Here is a 21,136-nt window from a genome sequence, read left to right as displayed (position 1 = left end):
GAAGGACTTAGGCATCTGCAGGGAACAAGCTGATTCTGCAATACTGGCAATAGGGAAGAATCTAGAAAGTTTTATAGTCTAGCCCCTGCCCTTAGGCAGGCTCCTGCTTGATGTCAGAGCGCGATTCTGGAAGACCTACTTTCAAAGTGTGGCTCACCACGGGACCTTGGTCCCGTTCCTCAACCTCTTAGCCTCATTTCCTTCATCTATAAAGTGCAAACCTTCCCCAGAAAGAAAGTGAGAGGACTAAGCAAACAACATATGGAAAGCGCTTAGCACAAAGTTCCGGACAAATACGTGTTATTTCTCTCTCTTGCCTTTTCCTATTTTAAAAGCCTCCCAGAAAAGCAGATTCCATAAGGTTTTCATTATGAAAGGTATTTACATGTTATTTATAGTTACAGAAATATTGTGTTACATATTTGCCATTCTTTTCCCACCACCAAATAAAAGCCTTCCACAAATAACAAATCCCTTTTGCATTTTGGCTTTTCTCCAAACTCAGCCTCTCTCCGGAGGCCAGACTTTGCTTTCTCTGTCTCCTGTGTGTCTGGTTCATGTCGCACAGGCATAGGTCTTTCTGACCTGGCTCGCCTGCGGGACGATGCCTTCTCACCCTCCAAACCCAGATCTATTCTCTCTGTTTTGAGAGTCTGGGACAAGGAAAAGGAAGGGCCAGGGCTGGGGTGCTGGGGCCCGCACTCAGTGCTGAGGAGTAAATGCTGACAGTCCCATGTAGTGGCAGGCGGTGTGCTTCAACTGGGGCCACTGTCCCAGACTGAACCATCAAGTTCCAGAGGGATTCACTGGAATGTGGGGGCCAAAAATGGGTGAAGAAGTCAAGAGAGTGATGAGTGAGGAAGTGGGTGGCGGGGAGGAGTTTTTGAGCAGGGGAACAGGTCCCTGCTGATGATTTTTATGCCATTTTTGTGCCCTTTTGCCTGGAAGTATTAGGTTCAATTAGAAAAGCTGAAATGGAAGAGTTGTGTTGGAATGCAAAAAGAAGCCAGCTGGATTTGGAAGTAGCTGGCAGCTCTTTTATCTGGGGAGCAAAGGGTGTCTTTTTGATGCTCTAGGTCACAGAATCCAGGGAAAAGCTCCCTGGGCTTCCAAGAGCCTATTTGGCTTTTTGGACTATGTATCTAATTTCTTCTAAAAGGTCTTTGCCTGTTTATAGTATTTCTTGTCTAAACTGTAGCTTCCATAGACAGGGATTTTTTTTTTTTTTTTTTTTAATGGGATATATATCTAGTGACTAGAACAGTACCTGGCATACAATAGGCACTCAATAAATATTTACTAATGAATAAACATCGAGCAGTATATTCCAAACTTACATAGTCACAGATCTTTATCCTTAAAGAGCACTCATTCAGTTATTCTGGGATGCTGGTGCTTCAGAAAATGCAATTTGGGAAACTTTTTGTCCCCCCACTAGGGAAGCATGTAAGCTTTGAGAAGAGAAACAGTGCTTTTCCCACTCGCCCATACCCTATCCCCACCCCCCAAAATAATGGTGGAGCAGTGCTTACAACGAGGACAGTGATAACCGACCACGCCTCTGCACTGGTTGGCTCCATTCTGGAATGTTGTGTCCAGTTCCAGAACTCAGGTATGTCACTGGCAATGATTGTGCTCAGAGAAGGTTCCGAGGAGGGTGGCAAAGGGCCAAAGCTCAAGGTGTGTGTGGAATGGGTGGAGGAGCAGGGGATCGTTCCTCACAGGATGGACACTCGGCTACCTCCAAAGGTCTGTGACCTCAAAGAGAAGAAAGACCTTGGGCCAGGGGAGCGAATCTAAGGACATTCAACGTAAAAAGGAGTTTGGGGAGCAATAAGGCTGCCCCGCAATGGATGGAAGGGGCCGGCTTAGGAACTCCCCGTCACTGAGATAGGCAGGTCATGTCTGGGAGGCCATCAGCAGTAGATGGAGGTTGGACTCAGTGACTTGCAAGGGTTCTCCAGTCTTGATAGCACGCAGTGCGAGGAACGTGCGCATTGTAGGGTAGTGGACTGAGCATGGAGTTGGAGGCGTATCAGGGTTCAAAATCCTGACTGTGCTACTTACTGAATATGCAGAATTGGGCAAGTTACTTAATTTCCCTGGCCCTCAGTTTTCTCACCTCTACAGTGGGTTGTTAGGATTAAATGAGACAACACATAAGTCATCGGTGGCACTCTTCTGATTGCGCCAACTGCTTTATTCACTAGAAACCAGCAACAAGCTTTGCTAAAAGAACTCCTAATCACTTCATTAATTGTTTATTAAGATAATTTAACTTCTTGGTAGATATGGAAACATTTAAGGCTTGAATGTTAGGAGCCACCAAAGGAAAATTAAATAGCTTTGATAATTAGTCTATCTGGGAATAAAGGATTAGCCATTTGGGAAGTAAAGGGAGAAGATGACTTATAAACCCTGATTTACTCGAAGACGACTTCTAGGGGACTCTCCATTGACTCTCACGTCTCCCTGTGAATCCTTGACTCAGCTTCATGTGGCTAGATGTTATATTCATTCATCCTTTCATTCCATCCATCAATTTTTTATTTTAGTTGAAAATAGCACCTTTATTCTAATAAAACTAATTGGGGAATATGTCTTTGGCCCTGTGGCTCAGTGAGCTTGTTAAAACTTTATCTCACAGCTAAATGTCCCCCTCGCTGTTTCAGGCAGAGCTAGACAACCTCAGGTCTCTGCTGAGAGACAAGCACCGATCCTGTGACAAAGTTCAGACCAGAGGGACACTTCCTAAGAGGAGAAGGGCAGGCACCCAGCTGAACATACTCAGTTCCTTCTTCCAAACTCACTAACTCGTCCCTACCTTCTCAGCAAGGCGACAGGGAGGGGTAGGGAGTGAAGCCGTAAGAGGTGTGGTTGCTGCCCACCCTACCTAGGAGAACAGAAGGAGTGGGGGCCAAGTGTTACCCCTTAATAGTTCACAGCTTTTTTTCAGTTAACTTATTTGCCTCATCCATTAGGCTATGGTCAGGCAGGAGTGGGGCTGGGCCCGTTGGAGGAAGAGGTCAGCTGCCTGTGGGGCAATCCTTTCCCATCGTCAGGAAGTCATTTCCCCAAATGACAACTCCTACTGCTTTGTGGATCCTTCTGGAATCACAGTGGGCAATTTAGACTTTGCTCCCAGCAGGCTCGGAAACGACTCATTATATTACAGTCATTAAATTAACGCTAAGGATGCTTTGTAACTAAAGCTCAAAATTTGCTGCCCTGATTTATTTCCCACTCTCAGATGTTGCTCAGCTGTGTTGTCCAATATAGGTAATTAGAGGCTGCAGTATGATTAAATGGCAACACAAAGATAATCCAAACATACTTGCCAGATGAGAACTATAAAGATGTCCAAAATTTTAATATAGTCTCCTACCTCATTTTAAAGTTGCCTGGGAGGAAATAAAGTGAAAGAAAAACAAGAAAACAACAACGACAAAAATGGAACCCCTTTACCTTAGGAATAATTCAGAGACTCCAGGCAACGTTTTATCCCAGGACTCCATCCTTATTGCCAAGGGCCTTATAGATAGATGCCCCTGTGTAGCTGGGAGAAATAGGGTGGTGGCAGCTGCAGCAGCATGTCAGTCAGTTTATTTCAGTTGTCCACAGTTCACAGTTCACAAGGATTTGTAAACATACATTCACTGGGGGAAAGCATCCACCATAGGTTAATTGTACAATGTTTACCATAAATGGGAGAAAAATGTCTCCTTTCTCATAGAGGGCATTTGATAAGTTTTCATTTTCCTGCACAGTTAGGCATTTGTAACTCGTCCACAAGGACTTGCTTGTTGTGTATTCTGCCCCATCCAGCACTGTCAACATTTCTTAATGTCTAGCTCCCCTCGAAATGCTGTGTCTCTGCCGCCCCAGGCTGCTCTGATTTGGGCTCCTTGAAGTGACTTAGGCCAGTGGTCTGTAAACCACTTCAAATGCACAGCATTCTCCAGGTTCCCAAAGATGTCCCAGGAGAAGTGCATATAGTTTTAAGGAAACTATTTTCCAGATCTTCAATTTTCATTTTTTCCCCCTGAAATGATCATCCCAATATTACACAGAGTTTTTTAATAGCCCTTCTATTACTTTTCAAAAGAAAGGCATACTCATCACTCATCTCACATCTTACATTGCATTGCCAGGCTGTGCAAAAAGAGAGTGGGGAGATCAAGCAAGGAAGACCCCTTCATTCATGAGCCATAAAACCCTTAGGCCTCCATGAATTGTTTTACACATATTTCTGTGGAAAAAGGCACTAGAAATGTGTATTTTGCGCAGTGTGGGGATTTTCTGAATTCAGATGGTAGTGTGTGTGTGTGTGTGTGTGTGTGTGTGTGTGTGTGTGTGTCGGAGGGTGGTTATAAAAGTTTCCAATTTATCTTATCCCTCCTGTCTCCACTTATTCTCAAATCATGCATGGGTCTTGAGGGACATTCTCTTTAAATAAAGCAAAGAGAGCCCTGGTAAGACACATTGAACCCTAAAACTGGCTTTTTTTTGTGGCACATCATTAAATGCAAGCAATTTCTTTCACCTACATTTCATATTCAACTCTATGTCATTAGCCATAAAGAAAAGTATCTTTGAAGAGCCAAAAATTCTGAAGGTTAATGAAACTGACTCTTTGATTTTATTTTCATTTGTAAAAAATTTTTCTTACAATTTAGCCAATACAATATTATATTAATTTCAGGTGGGCACCGTAGTTAGTCAACATTTATATACCTAAAGAACTGGTCAGCATGATAAGTCTGGCAACCATTGACATCATACCACACTATCACAATATTATTGACTACATTCCCCGTGCTGTACGTTACATCCCCGTGACTGCCTTGTTTTCTACCTGGAAATTTAGACCTCTTATTCCCCTTCCTCTCCTCCGCTGTTAACTTTTCAATTACAGTTGACATTCAGTATTGTTTTATACTAATTTGAGGCGTATAGCATAGTGGTTCGACATTTACATAATTTAAGAAGTGATCTCCCTGACTAGTCTTGTACTCACCTGGCACTATACATAGTTATTACCACATTATTAACTATCTTCCCTGTAGATACTGAGAGCATTTTGATGGCTGCCAGATGAAAGCGGGAGTTAGAGGAGTGAGTGAAAAACGGGGGAGGAATTAAGAAGTACAAATTGGTTGTTACAAAGTAGTCATGGGGATGTAGGGTATAGCGTAAGGAATATAGTCAATAGTATTGTAATAACCACGTATGGTGTCAGATGGATACTAGATTTATTGGAGTGATAGATAGGAGGGGGGTTGGGGGCAAGGTGAAAAAGGTGAAGAAATTGAAAAGTACAAATTTGTAGATACAAAATAGTCATGCGGATACTAACTCTTAAATGTAACTGGAATAATTTTTAGAATGACCAAATTTTTAAAGATATGTTGGATACAAGTTTTATATGATGTTTTTTAGATTTGGTGCAGATTATTTAAGAAAGCAGTTAAAGCCTATTTTCTCAAAACATATTATGAAATATTTACAGTAATTTGTGCTTCCTGTTAACGAAAGATAAAATTCATTGCTAGCAGCTGGACTAATTACATTTAAGCAGTAAATACCCTTTTCCTTTTTTAAATACATGGGGAAGTTTAATTAGGAGAGCTACTAAATATAATCGAATGATTTCTGATTTTTTCTTCTCAGATATTATTTAATTATTCCCTAAAATGAACACCAGAGTTCAACACATACATACACACCTATTTACTGAAGGAACACAATGCCTGTTCATCACTTTTCTAGATTTACAATTAATTTACAATGTTAGCTACATATTACTTTGCATTATTAAAAAATTAGTAAATTGTTTTATCTTGGCTTTATAACATATACAAATAAATCAAATTTTACTTTAGGTCTACATTATTTTAATATTGACAGTTTTTAGCATTTTCCCTTAGAGGATGGTTTCCATTAATTATTTGTCAGTGTTTTCCAGCATTTCTTGAAACACATGTGAAACCATTTTTTAATTAAAAATGAAGTCAGGTCTTGATTGACAGAAAGTTAAATTGACTTGACTGACTGACTTGACTAAAAGAATTGTCTTTGCCAATTAGTTCAGAGAGTGGGTATTTTCCACAAATTAAATAGCAAAAGCTATAGCTTCAAGGTTTTGGTAAAACATATTTGAATCACACAAAAATATTTGATTTAAAAATAGTATTGGCAATGAAATTAATAATATTTTGATTTTCCTAATTCTTTCTGAATAATTTGGGTAACCCAAGGTGCTATAAGTAAAGAGTAGTGGGTATAATTAATAGTTATTTGATAAGCGCTGGTAAAGTACTGTTGGAATTCTTCCCAGAAACTGAGATAGTGAATGAATGACTTTAATGATTGGGTAACAAATGCTTTTGCAAGTCAAATAGTTTCCAATTCTTTGCTTTTACCAATGTAGAAGAGTACCAATTTAGAGGAGTTATCAGCTGGCAGATCATTAAAAATAGTGTTTGAAGACAGATTATTATGTGATTACATAACACAGAATGTACTCAAAGCGTTGAACAACTTGGCTATACAAGTTGGCTCTATAACTCCCATTCCTCTCTATAGATTTATGGGAACAAGATTTTTCAGGGTTTACACCTAAAAATATAGCACTAAGTCAATAGTCAATCATGGATATGTGTATGAATTAGAAAGCCTTAAAAGAATAAAAAGCCTATTCATCTCACTAAGAGACCTATTTATAATAACATTTTAATTTTTCTTATTTATTATTATTTATTAAACTTATAATCTGTGTTGTTTTGACCAGTTGTATTCATAACAATTGTAATAGTAACTCAACCAAGAAGAGAGATTATTTTTAAAAATGTGCAAGGGGTCATTTATTTTTAAAAATTCTTTTAGGGCTTAACGAGAAAAAAAAATTGACATAGAATACACAGGCACTCCAGTTCCATGTCATGATGGCTATTTCCTTTTCCTTTGCTAGAGAATTGCTTAGGCCTTGAGACCCCAGTCTTGTAGGGAGGTTTTCCTTGTGATACTCCTGAAGGCTGGCCCCTTCTGGACTGAGTGAGGACAGGTCCCTCTGTCATGTGCTTCTTAGAACACTGTGTTTCCATAACTTTTGAATATTTTAGACTCGAGTAGCATTTTTTTTCGCTACATCATTTTTTTTTTTGCAGCAATGAACTCTGCCTCCAGCGTTCTCTTTCCCCTACTCCTTTCAGGGAGACTCAGGTGAGTTTCTAACAGTTTATCCTGCATCTCATGTGGGTTTCTTTCCTTCGCTAACTTATGGAATGAATACTGGTTGCTGGATCTGATCGGCTTTCCCACTTTGATTTTGCTTTCTTTTCTGGCACATTCTTTTGTTTTTTCCAAAAAAATTCTTCTAGATTTTGGGATTTGGGGATTTGCCTTATTGAGAGAAAGGAAATCACTTAAGGTCTGGGTCTGCCCCAAACCTCCAGTTCTAAGAGATCTTATCCACATTTGCTTCTCTAAATTGGATATTCCCACCCAGGAGATAATCTCCCATCACACCAATAGCTAACCCAAGCCTGGAGTGCGTTATTATTTCGATTACATCCTCTCGAGTATGTGCAATCTTTCTGTGCCTTTCCTTAGAGTCCTAATTCGTTCATTTCTCTAATATGTTCTCTTAGGACATGGGCAATGCTATATCCACATTTTCAAAACATTTCATCTGGAAATTTATCTAGTAATCCTTCATATATTTCTTGCTGATCTCTATAGTCTTTTCCATGTTCCAGAACTCTATTAATGATAACAACACTTATTTTTATTGTATATCATAATTTTAACGATCAAGAATTTGGGGAGGGCTTGGCTTAGTGATTCTTCTGTTCCACGTGGCATCAGCGGAGGTCACTTGGTGATATTCAGCAGGCAGATGGTTTGGAGAGTCTTAGGGAACTTCATTATATGTGTGATGACTTGGAGGGAAGGACCGGAAAGCTGGTCTCCGCTGAGCATTGATCAGGGATCCTACACTTGGCTTCTACAGCACAGCAGTCTCAGAATTATCAGACTTCTTCCATGGTACCTCAGGACTCCAAAAAGTATATTCCAAAGGAGGCTTAGTGGCAGCCTCAAGTCTCAGAAGTCTTAAAACATCACTTCTGCTAAGTGCTGGCTCCTATTGGTCACTGAGACCAGTCCAGATTCAAAAGGAGGGAAATTAGAACCCTCCTTTCTATGAGAGGACTAGCAAATAATTTGTCACCATCTTTAATCTACCACACCCTGTCAAATCTGCCCACCCTCACGTATGTAATCCTTTTACATAGCTGGGCTGCCCTAACTATGTCTAACTATGGATTCTACATCTGAAGCTTTGGGAAGAAGCTTTACCATATTTTCCTGGCTCCTTCTGAGGAACTAATTCCAGACTGCTGTTTGAGAGTTTACCTCTCTTAATAAATTTCACGGGGCTGCAGTCATTCTTTCTGATTGAGAAATAATTAAAAATCTATCCTCCTTTTCTAATACCTTATTTAGAGCACTTAAATTGCATGCACCTTCATAACCCTTTCTTATCCCTTTCTCCTGGTTTTCAATATCTCATTTTTGTGTTTCATGTCTGCATAGTCTATCTTTAAGAAAATATATCTGTCATTCAGCCTAACCCGTCTATTTTCCTTGATTTTTGTTTCCATTTTATCAACACTCTTCTTGTGATACAGGGTTGAAGCACATTTTTGAAACTGCTCCAATTCCTCATTGATTTCCTGGAAAAAAAATTGATTTTAGAGACTTAGTTTGAAGCTGACACCAACATCAAATTCCATAAAAAATGCCTGTGAGGAAAAAGAGGAAGCAGGAGCAGGTCCGACGACTGAGAAAGGAAAGGTGGAAGAAATGAGTAGAAAGGACAGAATTTTCGAGTCAAAGTCATCGGTGAGGGGACTGCCCTGTCCCACAGTCCTGGGCCTGCACTCGTGCCCCTACTGTGCTCAGTCCCAGCTGGGAGTGGCACAGGGGAAGTGTGGCCTTGGCAAGAACATAGTGTTGGGTCTAGAGGGGCAGCAGTTGAGGCTCTCAGTCAACTCTGCCTCCGGCAGCAGGAGCCCTGGCCACCAGAGGGCAGAGTGTTGTCCATGTGAATGGAAGCCAGGATGGAAAACCACTCTCTAATCTGGGGAAAGCTAATGAGTCTGGATAGCTTCCTTGCCCTGATCTTTGCATCTCCACTAGTCCAGCTGAGGTCCTGCCAACACTGAAGGAGATGAATTCACTGACCTTGAAAAACAGGAAGTTGGATTCACAGGGTTAAGGTCTGATTCCACCGTGTACTACGTGTGTGATGACCTTGGTCAGATATCTGTGTCTCGGTTTCCTTAACTGTATCATGAAGGTTGGACAAGACTTCTGTGGGTCCTTCCAGCTCTGACATCTTAGGATACTTAGGGCCTTGATGATTTCAGACGAGACTTTGCTCTCATATCTTTCCAAATTTATACCTGTGAAAAAGGATGCTTACCACTTTTCATTGTCAGAGAACTAATTCACTGAGACATATCTGGGGCGTAATTACAGTATATATGCATAGAGACATTGAAAGAAATTATTCTGAGACATAAATTGTCTAACAGTAGCAGGTGATTGCAAAAGACATTGGGTTTGGATTGTTTAATGCAATGCTAATTTGCTTCAAGTGCAAACACTAATCAGGAACATTAGGTAATTATCATTTAGGTACAGGACCCCAATATATGAAATCTGCATTTTCATACGAGCATTAGTATCACTTAGGTAACTGCTTACGGTAACGGTGGGGAAGAATTCTAAGAAATACGCTCATTATAGAGATTTGTAGTCACAAATCTTGATTATTAATTTTACCTTTTGTTGAATATCTTATAAGAGGCATCTATCAAATCTTCGGGATAATTTTTATATTTAAGTAGTTTGATTAAATACACACTTAATCTTAGTGTGAAGAATCCTATGAGTTAGAAGAAAAAAAGAAGAGACATTTCTTGAGCCTCAAACCCCCTTAGTTTTCCTCATTTTACAAATGGTGGGGAAACTGAGGCCCAGGGAGTTTATCTCAATTGCCCCAAATCACAAAATAAGAACTGCTAACAGTTTTATTTTGCTTCTCAGTGCCCAGTAACTTTAGAAGTCCTTTATATATATTGACGACCTTAGTAGATGATTACAACCACCGTAAGAGATAGACACTGTTATTTCCACCATTTTGCATCTGAGGAAACTGAGGTATAGAAGGGTTAAGTTACTTGCTCTAGGGCACATAGACAGAAGTGGCAGAGCCAAGATTTGAACCCAGGCAATTTGGCTCCAGAGACGATGCTTTCAACCATATACACACTTCCTCATTAACGTAGTATGTTAAAAAAGGCAAGCTGGAACTAGAACTCAGATCTCCTCCTTTCCTTTTAAGTGCCTTTTCCATAACATCAGAGTTAATTGAAAACAAATCCATTTAATATTTCAAAACAAACATGGCAACTGGAATTGCGGAAGTGGCTGCTCTGAGCACCCATCTCTGGAGGTCTTACTTTTTTGCACGAGGTCCCTAAAAGCAATCTCCACAACCTCCATCTTCACACCTCTCAAGAGAAACTGGCATTAATTAGCAGGTAGGAATCATTTATAATCAATGAATCATATGCTTGAAAGCAAATGGCTGATTATGAAGTGGTTTCAAGATATGTGAAAAGCTTTTTCTCAGAAATAAGATAAACTCTTTTAGGAATAACGTTGTTATCATATTGATAAAATGTCCATTTGCTTTACTTCTCTGGGCCTTTGCTGGGTCCTATGTGTGGTCATTTCCAGACTCTCACCACTAGCCTTAGATTCCTCCGCCTTGACCATTGTGACATTCCTCATTTAGTTTGCCCACTCTTTGACAGGACTCCAATGTTATATTTTGGCTTGGCTAGACACCCACTGCTATCGCCCTCCTGCCCGAACAGTAAGCTACTACAGCGTAGAGTGCTTCTCTTGACTCCACCCCTGAACTCACGACCCAGCTGGAGTTCCCCACTGGCTAATAGCCATCCAAAAGCAAATTCTTTGGCCATAGCCATAGCAACGCATTGGTTTTCAACTTGGAGGTTTGCTTACTTCACTGATGGTTTCTGTTCTCATTAATTGCCAGTAGCACAATGAAACTGTACTTGCTGAGACATCAATGTTGAGAGCTGATTTTCTGATCCACTGGAGCAGGGCGCATTTCCCATCCATGCCCCAAGAGTTTGAAAAGATCCCATATTTCTGAAATGTAGCTCAGACCCACGCTGACTCACCTTTCCCAAGGTTAGAAACGCATCACTGCCATAGTGGAGCAGAGGATGGGGAAGGATTATAGATTCTAGGGGGCACTTAAGAGCAGGGACCCACTGGTATTTTGTTAAGAAAGATGGGCAGAGGGTAAATGGGGATGAGTAACCATCAAATTTTGCTCTCTATTCTTAGGCACTAGTGAGAAAAATCGATGCCTCTGACAATATCTATACCACGGAATCCACCACAGGCAACCTGTTCAGCCTGACCCAGGAGGGGGCTCCCTTGTGCCGCATCATAGCCAAGGTAAGTTTCCTGTTTGGGGGCCAAAATCACAGGCCGGAGGAGAGTACGAGGCAGCTACTTTGGTGGGAACAGCTGGCTCAGGAAGTTGTCCTGGCTCTAGCATTTGCTTGCTGTGTGACCTTGGAAGAGTCAGCTCCCCTCTCTGGACCTTGGCATCTCCATCTTTAATAGTGATTAGCCCTGCTGATTCATTCCCTACTGGATGTCTCAGTACCCTCAGACTCTCTATCATCTTTCTTCATATAAGATTTCAGTGATAAACATCAACTCTCCTTCCTCATCTCCACATACCCCACCAAACCCAAACTGAGCATATCCTCTGACTCGAACACTTGGCTGAATCCCTAAAATGCTTGCAGCCACTCTAACACTACATAAGGGGAAGACACAATTTAAAACGACAGTGGTTTTCATCAATTACAATGGGAGTGATACTTCATTAGATTTATGGTCAATTTGCCCCTGCACCTGAGGTCCAAACATGTAGGGCAAATATAGGCAATTGGTAGCCCTAGGACCTCATGAAGGTCTGTTTCATTTTTACGTTTTTAACTTGAGAAATGAAGTAGAAACAGTGGTATAATTGGAAGCAAAGTTACATCTTTCAGTAAACTTAAGATACCAGTCACAGGAAGATGCTCTAGCTTGGTGCGTCCCATTCCTGACTCTGCACCACAATCCAAAACTTAGGGAGGTTTTGGAAAACACAGATACTTTTGCCTCATCCAGGATTTACTGAGGTCCTGATCTAAGACCTGGGAATCTATGTTTTAACAAGCTCTACGGGTGATTCTGAGGCAGGCCAGACTCTCAGAATCACTGATCTAAGCCCTTAAGGAAATCTAGAAGAATAGGGTACATGCTTCTTAAGTCTGGTTAGAGGAGAAGTAAATTGTACAAAACAGCAATAGCTAACACTTGAGTATTTGCTGTCCACTGTGCTTTTAATGCTTTACATACATTATTTCTTTTAAATCACAAAACCCTCCTATGAGGTAGGTACAGACATGTTGTTCCTGTCTGTAGTTGAAGAAATGGTTTAAGGGACTTGCTCAGGGTCCCACAGATGATAAAGAGTGGAGTCAGAATTAGAACCCAAGACTCTTTATAGTTCATGATCCTAAAGCCCACAGTGGTGACTTCTGGGTCAATCCTTGGCTCTTCAGGTTCTTGGGCCAAAGCATGACTCAGAAGTTCTCAATCCTGTTTGCACATTAGACTCAGTGAACTTTAAAAAGGTTCTGATTCAGATTTAATGGGTCTGGAATGTGGCCTGGGGTAAATATTTTAGCAGCCCGTGTGATTCTAATATGCTTCTTGCGTTGGGGACCACTAGCTCTGAAAGAGTAATTAGGTGTAATTTAACTTAGAAAGCTTGTGAAGTTGTTGGGCCAAAGGGGACAGAGAGGGTAGCATCAGGTCTGTCCTCTCCAAGGAGTCTGTGACTCAATCACTCACCTAGGTTAGGAGTGTTGTCTCTGAAGACGTCTGTCTCAGCGCTGTGGGGACAGACGACCGCTCTGATTTGGTGCTGGAATTGACTCCACGTCAGCTTCATGATTCACTTCAGACAGAAAGTAGCTGACGCTCATCTGGAACGAGGACTATTTTCTCCTTTCAAAATGAGTTGCAAATATTGGCTGGGTTTGGGCTCCAGGTGTGGATCTGAGGCGTGGAAGGGACAAGGGACTCTTCTGAACGGCAGCGCGGGGCCTGAAGTGTTCTTATGTTTTGGAAAGCACTGGCCTTAAACGTTTCCTGGGGAAGAAACTTCGCTGAAGCTCTTTTTCTGTTCCAAGGCCTGGGCACGCCAAGCTCTGCCTCCATGTGCTGTAGACAGCCCTTCCTGCCTGCTTGCCTTTGTGCTCCACTTTCAGAAAAGCAGAGAGGGGCCTAAGCCAAAGATGACGCTGGTCTCCTCTGGGGACCAGGACTTACCACTGGTGAAATATTGACCCCAAACATTTCCAGTGGTTAGGGAGCAGGGGGCAAAAAGCCTGGGCCGGGACCCCCTCTTCAGCTATTTAACTACCCTCCACCCCAACACTAGCACTGGGCTCTCAAGAAACATGAGCAGTGGTTGTTTAAAGATTTGGTTCCTTTGAGTGTGGACAGGGGCTACACCCCACCAGAATCTGCCCAAGGGAGTACACGTGTCTCACGGACTATTAACAGCAATATGAAGAATGACTATTTATTGGTGGCTTTCAGTGTGCCAGGCCCTGTGTTGGCCATTCACACAGTTATCCTATCTTCTTTACGTGCACCCATCTGAGATGGCTACCAGCGACCCTATTTTACAGAACAGGATGCCAGGACTCATAGTGGTTGAATACCTTGAGCAGCTAACACTTGAAACAACATTTGTCCAACTCTGGAGTCAATGCTTTTTCCATTTTACCAGCTCAGTTTGGCTACAAACATCGAATACCTCCCTTTCCAGGCAAAGCTCCTGCTTTAACGATCCTGTCTCCCTCTTAAACAGGAGTTCCTCTTTCTCTGCTCCTGGTGCACCACACAATGGTCGGCTTGCTCACTTCACGCCTGAGGCTGGTGAAGGCTGGCAGTGAGGGGCATTGGCAGGTGTAGGGAAGAAATAGGAGAACCTGAGATCTCTAAAGCTAGAAGTGCTCAACTTTGATGATGGTGGTGGTGGTAGTAGCTGTCGTAGTAGAAATAAGAAATAAACATTTATATATAGCACTTAATTATGTGCCAGACAATGGCACATTCTAAGGGCTTTCTCCATAACCCATCTAAACCTCGTAACAATCCTCTGTGGTAGGTAGTACGTATCTGCCCGCATCATAGATTGGGGGAGCTGAGACAGTGAGAGGGTCACACAGCTAGTAAGTGACCGAGCTGGAATTTGAACCTGGCGACTGGGCTGCAAAGGCTGTGCTCTTTCTTGGTTACCATTTTGAACTGCCTCTCAGCACACGTCTTCCTCGTCCTGCCTTTCTTTTCCTTCTCTTCCTTTTCCTCCCTGTACCCACTTCCCACCTTCCATACCCGTCATGATTTGCTGAGTCCTTTCTATATGTCAAGCACTGTGTGAAGCTTTCCCTTCATTAGCTGATGTTCCCGATAATCTTAGGCTACTTATAATTATAATTCCTATTTTTAAGAGGAGGAAACAGCGGCTCAGAAAGAAAGTCATACACATTCAGTGCAGAGCTGGGATTTTCATTAGACCTGCTGACTCCAGAACCTTAATCTCAACCTTCTCATATCTTTCGTGCTTGGGAGAGAGTAGACAGAAGGTTAAAGCAGAGAGAAGAGTGAGCGACGACTTCCCTCTTTCTAGCCTGGAAGATGGTGAGACGAGTGTCCAGCAGAATCACTCTGCTTGGGCTTCCAGTCTTGGCAGTGACTCAGGGGCTGGGCGTCCCTGGCATGCCCTGTAAAGCATCCTCACTGTGGATGCTCAGGAAACGTGCCCAATAGAGTGACCGATGTGGGCATTCTCCCCAGTGTTCTTTCCCACCCACCTCTCTGGGGCCCAGTGTGGTCTGTCTTTGGGTCTGCCATCCACCTGAGCTGCCTCCAGGAGATGATTTGACAACCTGTCTGAGGTCTGTCATCTCAGCCTCTTGGGCTCCTCTGCAGGCCGAGGAGTAAACCCAGTCTTCCCTATGTGTGGTGATGGGAGCAAACCCACCCTTCCTGAGTGCAAAGCATAGAGCACTCCCCTGTGCTTGGTGGAATTGTCCCCACACTCCAGGTCCTCTGTGATTCCTCCCCCCACTGGTCCACACACCCCACAGAGGCCTAGTCCCGCTTTATGACAGCTTATCCCAAGTCTGTCTGAATAATGCATACCATCTACAGTTGGGCTCTGAGCCTGGAGCTTTCTATAAAATTAAACAAGCTCCAACCAACAGTGCGATTCTGCTGGCGCAGGCGATTCCTGGCTCTACGCTAAGATGAGTGCTGCCCTTGGGTCCTCGATGGGGGCTTCTGGGGAGTCCGTGCCACTAATCCTTCTCACTTCCTCACTGCCTCCTTTCTCCTCTCCCTCTCACATATCTCAGCCCCTGAGGCACCTTTCATGAGGGTATGAGACTCTCTTTTAACTGGGAAGCCTTCCACAGCCTGATCCTCACCTGGATGTCCAGAACTGGGGGCGTTCACATACATGAACTCAATTACTCCCCTGAAGGCTGTCGTGTAACTGTCATGGCCCCAGTTTTGGCCAAAGTTAACCAGCAGAAGAGTCAGGATTTGAACCAGAATCCCCTCGGTTTGGGTTAGGAATTCCCCCCCACCGCTTTCCTCTCCCAGTAACTAAAAATGCTAAGAAGGCCATTTTTCACAGGTTTGGGAAAGGATGTAATGCGAATCCAACGCAAATGGGTGCAGAGGCTTAAATAGAGTTATGCTGGGCTCAGTGCTTCCTGAGCCAAAGGAAAGCTGCCACATTGATCCTGGCTTTTGGCCTGCACTGTTTGGCACCATTTCTTAGTTGTTGGTTCCAGATATAAACTCTATCTATCATCTATCTATCTATCTATCTATCTATCTATCTATCTATCTATCTATCTTTCTATCATTTATCTATGATAGCTATCTTTTATCTATGATATCTATCAATCTATCATTGTACATATAGAAATAATATACAATGTGTATGATTAAATATAAATAGAGACATATATAAATATGCACACATATGTAAAAACATATGTATTTACATCAGGAGAGAAGTCATTAATGACCAGCTGGGCTAGCTGGGGAGATTCCTGTTTCTTTTCTTCTCACTTTAAAGAGAAACTTGATTTTACTTGCTCTCTGAGTAAGGTCTTTTTGTGGAACCCTCTTTAGATGTCCCAGGAACTGTGGGAAAGTAAAAAGGCAGGGTGAAGGGTTGTGGAGCAAGGCGTCAGAGGGCTAAGTGCCTTGTCCCATCTAGAGCATGTTTTTATTGGAGTGGTGATGTACATTTAAAATCAGAGTGCTTCCCTTTCGTGAACCTACAACCCCCCTCAGATTATGTTAGAAGTGCCTGCTCTGTCCCCCTTTAACCCTGCACCCCTCCTCCATTTTGCTGCACTTTTACCCAGATTTCTTCCTGCTTTTAAATTGTCTGCCTTCCCACGACGCACTGCGTGTCAGACCACATGTTCAGCATGGACAGGAACTGAGTCCACGTTGCCCAGTGCCCAGCATGGTGTCTGACACATAATTCACCATTAATATGTTTTGGATGCGTGAATGAATTTACCGGCCCTAAGATAGGCCCCTTTGTCATCAAATGAAGTACCCCAAAATGAAGTAGGGATATACTACCCTGTTACCCTGAAAATAAGACCTGGCTGGACAATCAGCTCTAATGCATCTTTTGGAGCAAAAATTAATATAAGGCCCAGTCTTGTATTATATTATATTATGTAAAACCCGGTCTTATAGTAAAATAAGACCGGATCTTATATTAATTTTTGTTCCAAAAGACACATTAGAGCTGATTGTCCAGCTAGGTCTTATTTTCAGGGAAACACGGTAGTTAGGGATCACTCTTAGCTGACTATAAAACTTAGGAAATTATGAACTTTCCCAGAATTGGACACTTTCATCTTGGTCCCTGCAGTGACAAACAGTATAACTCTAAGGATGAAAAGGGCCCCGGAGCCTCCCTTTGTGGGGTGCTGGGGAAGGAACCATCTAGGATGTCTAACTTATTTCCGTGAGCCTGTGCTGGGCCATAGTGGTTATTGCTTCCTCTTCCAGTTGCTTATTCATTGTCCTTTCAATTGCAGCTGCACCCCTAGAGCACGGAACAGTGCCTGGATGTGTCGTAGGTGCTCAGAATACTTTTTTGTTGAAAAAGTTCTCAAAAATCTGACAGGGGGTGATCAGAACTCACCTTCTTCTTATCATAACATTTTCTCAGTTTGGGGAACAGACCGCAATGGGCTGAGTTAGAAGCAGGAGGTCAAAGGTGAATCTCTCTCAGGACCAAGTTCAGATCACTTGCTCACACAGTCTTCACTGCTGCCACCACATCCAGCCCTCAGGGAAGGGAGAGGGGAGAAACACGACAAAGCCCAAAGTGGGGTATGCAGCTTCTCTTGCTCTGGATCCCACAGTGGTGTGGCCACCGGTTTTCCAGTTGAGTTACCTTTGTGATCTGTTGGCTCTCTCACTTTGCTCTGAGAGCTAAGGTGGCTCCAGCGATTTGTTATTGAACAAATATGACCAGTTAGGACGAGTACCTCACTCCCAGATTCTTCCCAGAAGTCTTTGCAGACTGCTCGTGGGAAGTGCCCACAAGATAAAGGTGTTTCCATGCACAGCTCTCCCAAAAGGAGAAGTACACGCTTCCACTCAAGAGCCAGGCTGATCCTAAAGGATTTTGGGGTTTTGTTTGGTTTGGTTTTCTTTTGTTTGTTTGTTTTACCAACTGGAGTAGAGGAGTGAAAACAAGGATGATGTTGATTTGGGGTGAACTATTTCACCCATCTGGACTTCAGCTTTTTCCATGACAAAATGGGAATAAATTGTAGTATTGATATAAATAAAACTCCTTTTTTGGTGTGTGTGCCTGCCATGGTTGTCGGGAGTATCTTAGACCGAATAAGCGGTTGCTGGCAGAGCACGAACCAGCACTGGGCATCTAGGCTTTGGTTTCCTCCACCTGCTGCAGACTTGTTTCTAAAACCTATTTCAGATGATGCGGGCTTGCTCCTTGGCAGGCTGCTGAGAGGGGGTTGCCAGGTGTCTGGGAGCAATACTGAGTGGAGTTGAGCCTGGCCCCAGCAAACACGTCTGCCCTGGCACTCCAACCCCAGAGTATTTGGGGACTCCCACTTCCACTTTGCATTACCATCCAGTTGGGTGACATCATTTCTGGAGCTAGCATTTCACTGCGGCATGCGTGTAAACATGGGAGTGTGTGTGTGGGGGTGGGAGTGGGGGGAATTGTAGGGAAGGAAAAAAAATCCTTTTTTTCTGTTATGGTCCTAGATTCTCTGGCTGGTGCCCTGCAAATTGGGCTAACAAAAGACAGATTAACAAGAGAAAAAGAAACAGAAGTTTATTGGCCTGTACACTGCACTTTCACAGGGGAGCACTCAGAGACAAATAACTGAGAATTGGTTAGAAGTTGAGCTTATATAGAACCTTAGCAGAGGAACACTACATTTTTAGTGAAGTAACAAGACAGAGGAAAAGGACCTTGAGTCTTCGGGGCAGCAAATCGTAGTAAGGCAAATACATGGGAAACTAATAGTAGGTAAAGGCTGGTGGTAGTAAAGTTTGTTATGTAGATATCCTCTGATGCCAACTCCAAGCTGATAAGGGTCTAAAGTTGTCTCTGGTGATTAAATTTTGTCCTTCCTAGCAGAGACGAGAGGGGGCACAATTTTGTAAATTGATGTTCTGCTTTTAGGCAAATAGGACAGAGATCTTTTCTCATATCTGCTTCTTCTCAATTGCCTCCAGCTCAAAATAATCCTTATGCTAAATGGCATATTTTAGGGCGCCATATTCTGCCATCCTATAGACCTAACAGCATACCTGCTGAATGAGGGATGTCATTTATTTTTGAGTCAGCCCTAAGGAAAGGTCACACAGTGAGGTCATGTGACATTTTCTTTTCCTTGGCAGGAGGGTGGCGTCGTAGCACTCTTCAAGGTCTGCCGGCAGGACAGTTTCCGGTGTCTGTACCCCCAGGCGCTACGCACACTGGCCTCCATCTGCTGTGTGGAAGAGGGCGTCCACCAGCTGGAGAAGGTGAGAGTGCAGCTGGCTGGCTGGGTGGGGCCTGAGGTCCCTGAGCCAGGTGAGTAGGTGGGGAAAACGCCTGCTGGTGGCCACCTGGGCCTCTTCCTGGAGCAAGTCCCTCCTTTCCCTGGGCATCATTTGGATGGAGCTGCTGGGATCCTGACTGTGGGAGTCGATGAAGATATGAAGGGGACGGGACCTGAGGAACTCAGCCAGGAAAGGCAGGGCCCAAAGATACACTCAGCGCTTCCTGGGTGGCATGAGCAAGAGTGGGTGGAACAGAGCAGCTGGCAGGAAGTCGGGTGGGGAGTGGTGTTGAGCTTCAGGACAGTTGGTTCTTCACTCATGGCAGGACCCCAGCAGAAGGTGGAGGATCCAGCTCCTCAGGGGACAGAATGGCAAGAGCAAGGTGGGTGGTAGGTGCATTGGCAAGCAGATGGGGCTCCACTGAGACTAGAGACTAGAGAGCTTGGGAAAGGGAAAGTGAAGCCTAAGTCCAAGCCTATGAGGGGTCAACAAGGCACGGGGTGGGCGGGGTTAGAGGGAAGGTGGTGATCTGATAGGTCCAGGTGCCTCACCTCCAGGCCAATCCAGGGCAATGTGACTAATTGCAGCCACTGCCCTCCTCACTTACCCCAAGCTGTAGGGCTGAGGCAGCTCCTCTACCGGGACTTGAGCCTGCAGACGGGTCCTCAGGGACTTTAGCCAGGAGGGTTGGGGAAGCTAGAGCCAACATTTGGGGCAAGTTCCAAGGAAAGATGCTGAAAATTTTTATGGAAGCGAGGTAGAAAGGCCTGGTGTGTCCTGGTGACAATTGTGGTGCTTGTAGGGTTGGGGGGAAGATACCTTGAGTCTGTTCCTGTGACTGGTCTAAATGGGGATGGGGCAAGCAATCTGCTTCCCTTCCTCTGCAGTGTGTCCCGTAATCTGGTCCCGGCTACCCAGAAAACCTGTGCCCGACCCCAGCTTCTTCATTTTGGTCTGGATTCCTAGACAGATGGTCATCTTACTTTCTATCCTGCTTCTTTCCAAATCTACTCAGGTTACTGGACAGGGTCACAGGATCATGGGCTCAGAGATGCTCTTAAACTGAGGAAGGAGGAATCTGTTCCTTTTACAGATGAGAAGGCTGTGGCTCAGAATGGCGAAGTAATTTGTCTGAGGTCACACAGCAGTACGATGGAGGAGCGAGTGTCAGCCATCTGCTCAGACTGCCCCCTTCCCACAGGGTCAGAAGCCTTTGTTTGTGTGTGCTCACTTAGATGGCAAAATGGAGGAGGAGGGCCGCGGTGACATAGAGTCGCCATGAAGTAAATGTGTCAAGCATCTCCAGCTTCATGTGCGCAATATTCTCGCTCTTCTTCTTCCTTTTTTAAAAATAAAATCTTTTTCCTTGGATAGTGGAAAAATAGCCAAACGGGGTTGTTTCTCATCTTCTTTCATGCTGGTTGACAGGAAGAATGACAGGAGAAAATAGAAGGGACTATAGTCACCAGTCCTCCCAAAGCAGTGGATTTCTTGGCTGTAGAGTTTGCAGAGCAGCAGGAAATTTTCAGCCTGGAGCAGAAAAACAGCAGGGCTCTTTTGTTTAGAGCTGCAAACCTGTACAGGAAGGCTGGAGGCAATTGTTTTGTTGTTGTTGTTGTTCTATCGTTCTGATGCTGCTCCAAAGGCAGAATATGTCCAGATGGGCCACTTGGCCTGGGAGTCAGACCCTGCCCCGCAGAGCAACAGGACAAAAGGAACACTCCCCCTCTGTGGGCTTGCTAAACACGCGCGCTTAGCACACACTCACACACACACACACACACACACACACACACAGCCCTTCATTAAGTCGCCAGAAGCT

The 21,136-nt window shown here is 43.7% G+C and overlaps 1 protein-coding gene across 4 annotated transcripts in view; it reads left to right on the top strand.

Annotated features, from left to right (window-relative positions):
- INSC (INSC spindle orientation adaptor protein) overlaps nt 1-21,136 on the top strand; it is a 115,672-nt gene that overhangs the window by 56,189 nt on the left and 38,347 nt on the right. For all 4 annotated transcript variants that reach the window (XM_033119100.1, XM_033119098.1, XM_033119097.1 and 1 more), the window contains exons 6-7: nt 11,452-11,565; nt 19,171-19,296. In XM_033119100.1, the coding sequence (XP_032974991.1) occupies nt 11,452-11,565; nt 19,171-19,296 (240 nt within the window). The remainder of the gene's footprint in view (nt 1-11,451; nt 11,566-19,170; nt 19,297-21,136) is intronic.

Source organism: Rhinolophus ferrumequinum, chromosome 11 (genome assembly GCF_004115265.2).
Source record: "Rhinolophus ferrumequinum isolate MPI-CBG mRhiFer1 chromosome 11, mRhiFer1_v1.p, whole genome shotgun sequence".
Classification (NCBI taxonomy): Eukaryota; Metazoa; Chordata; class Mammalia; order Chiroptera; family Rhinolophidae; genus Rhinolophus; species Rhinolophus ferrumequinum.
The sequence above is the reverse complement of the archived record's forward strand: the minus strand, read 5'-3'. Positions and strand labels throughout refer to the sequence as shown.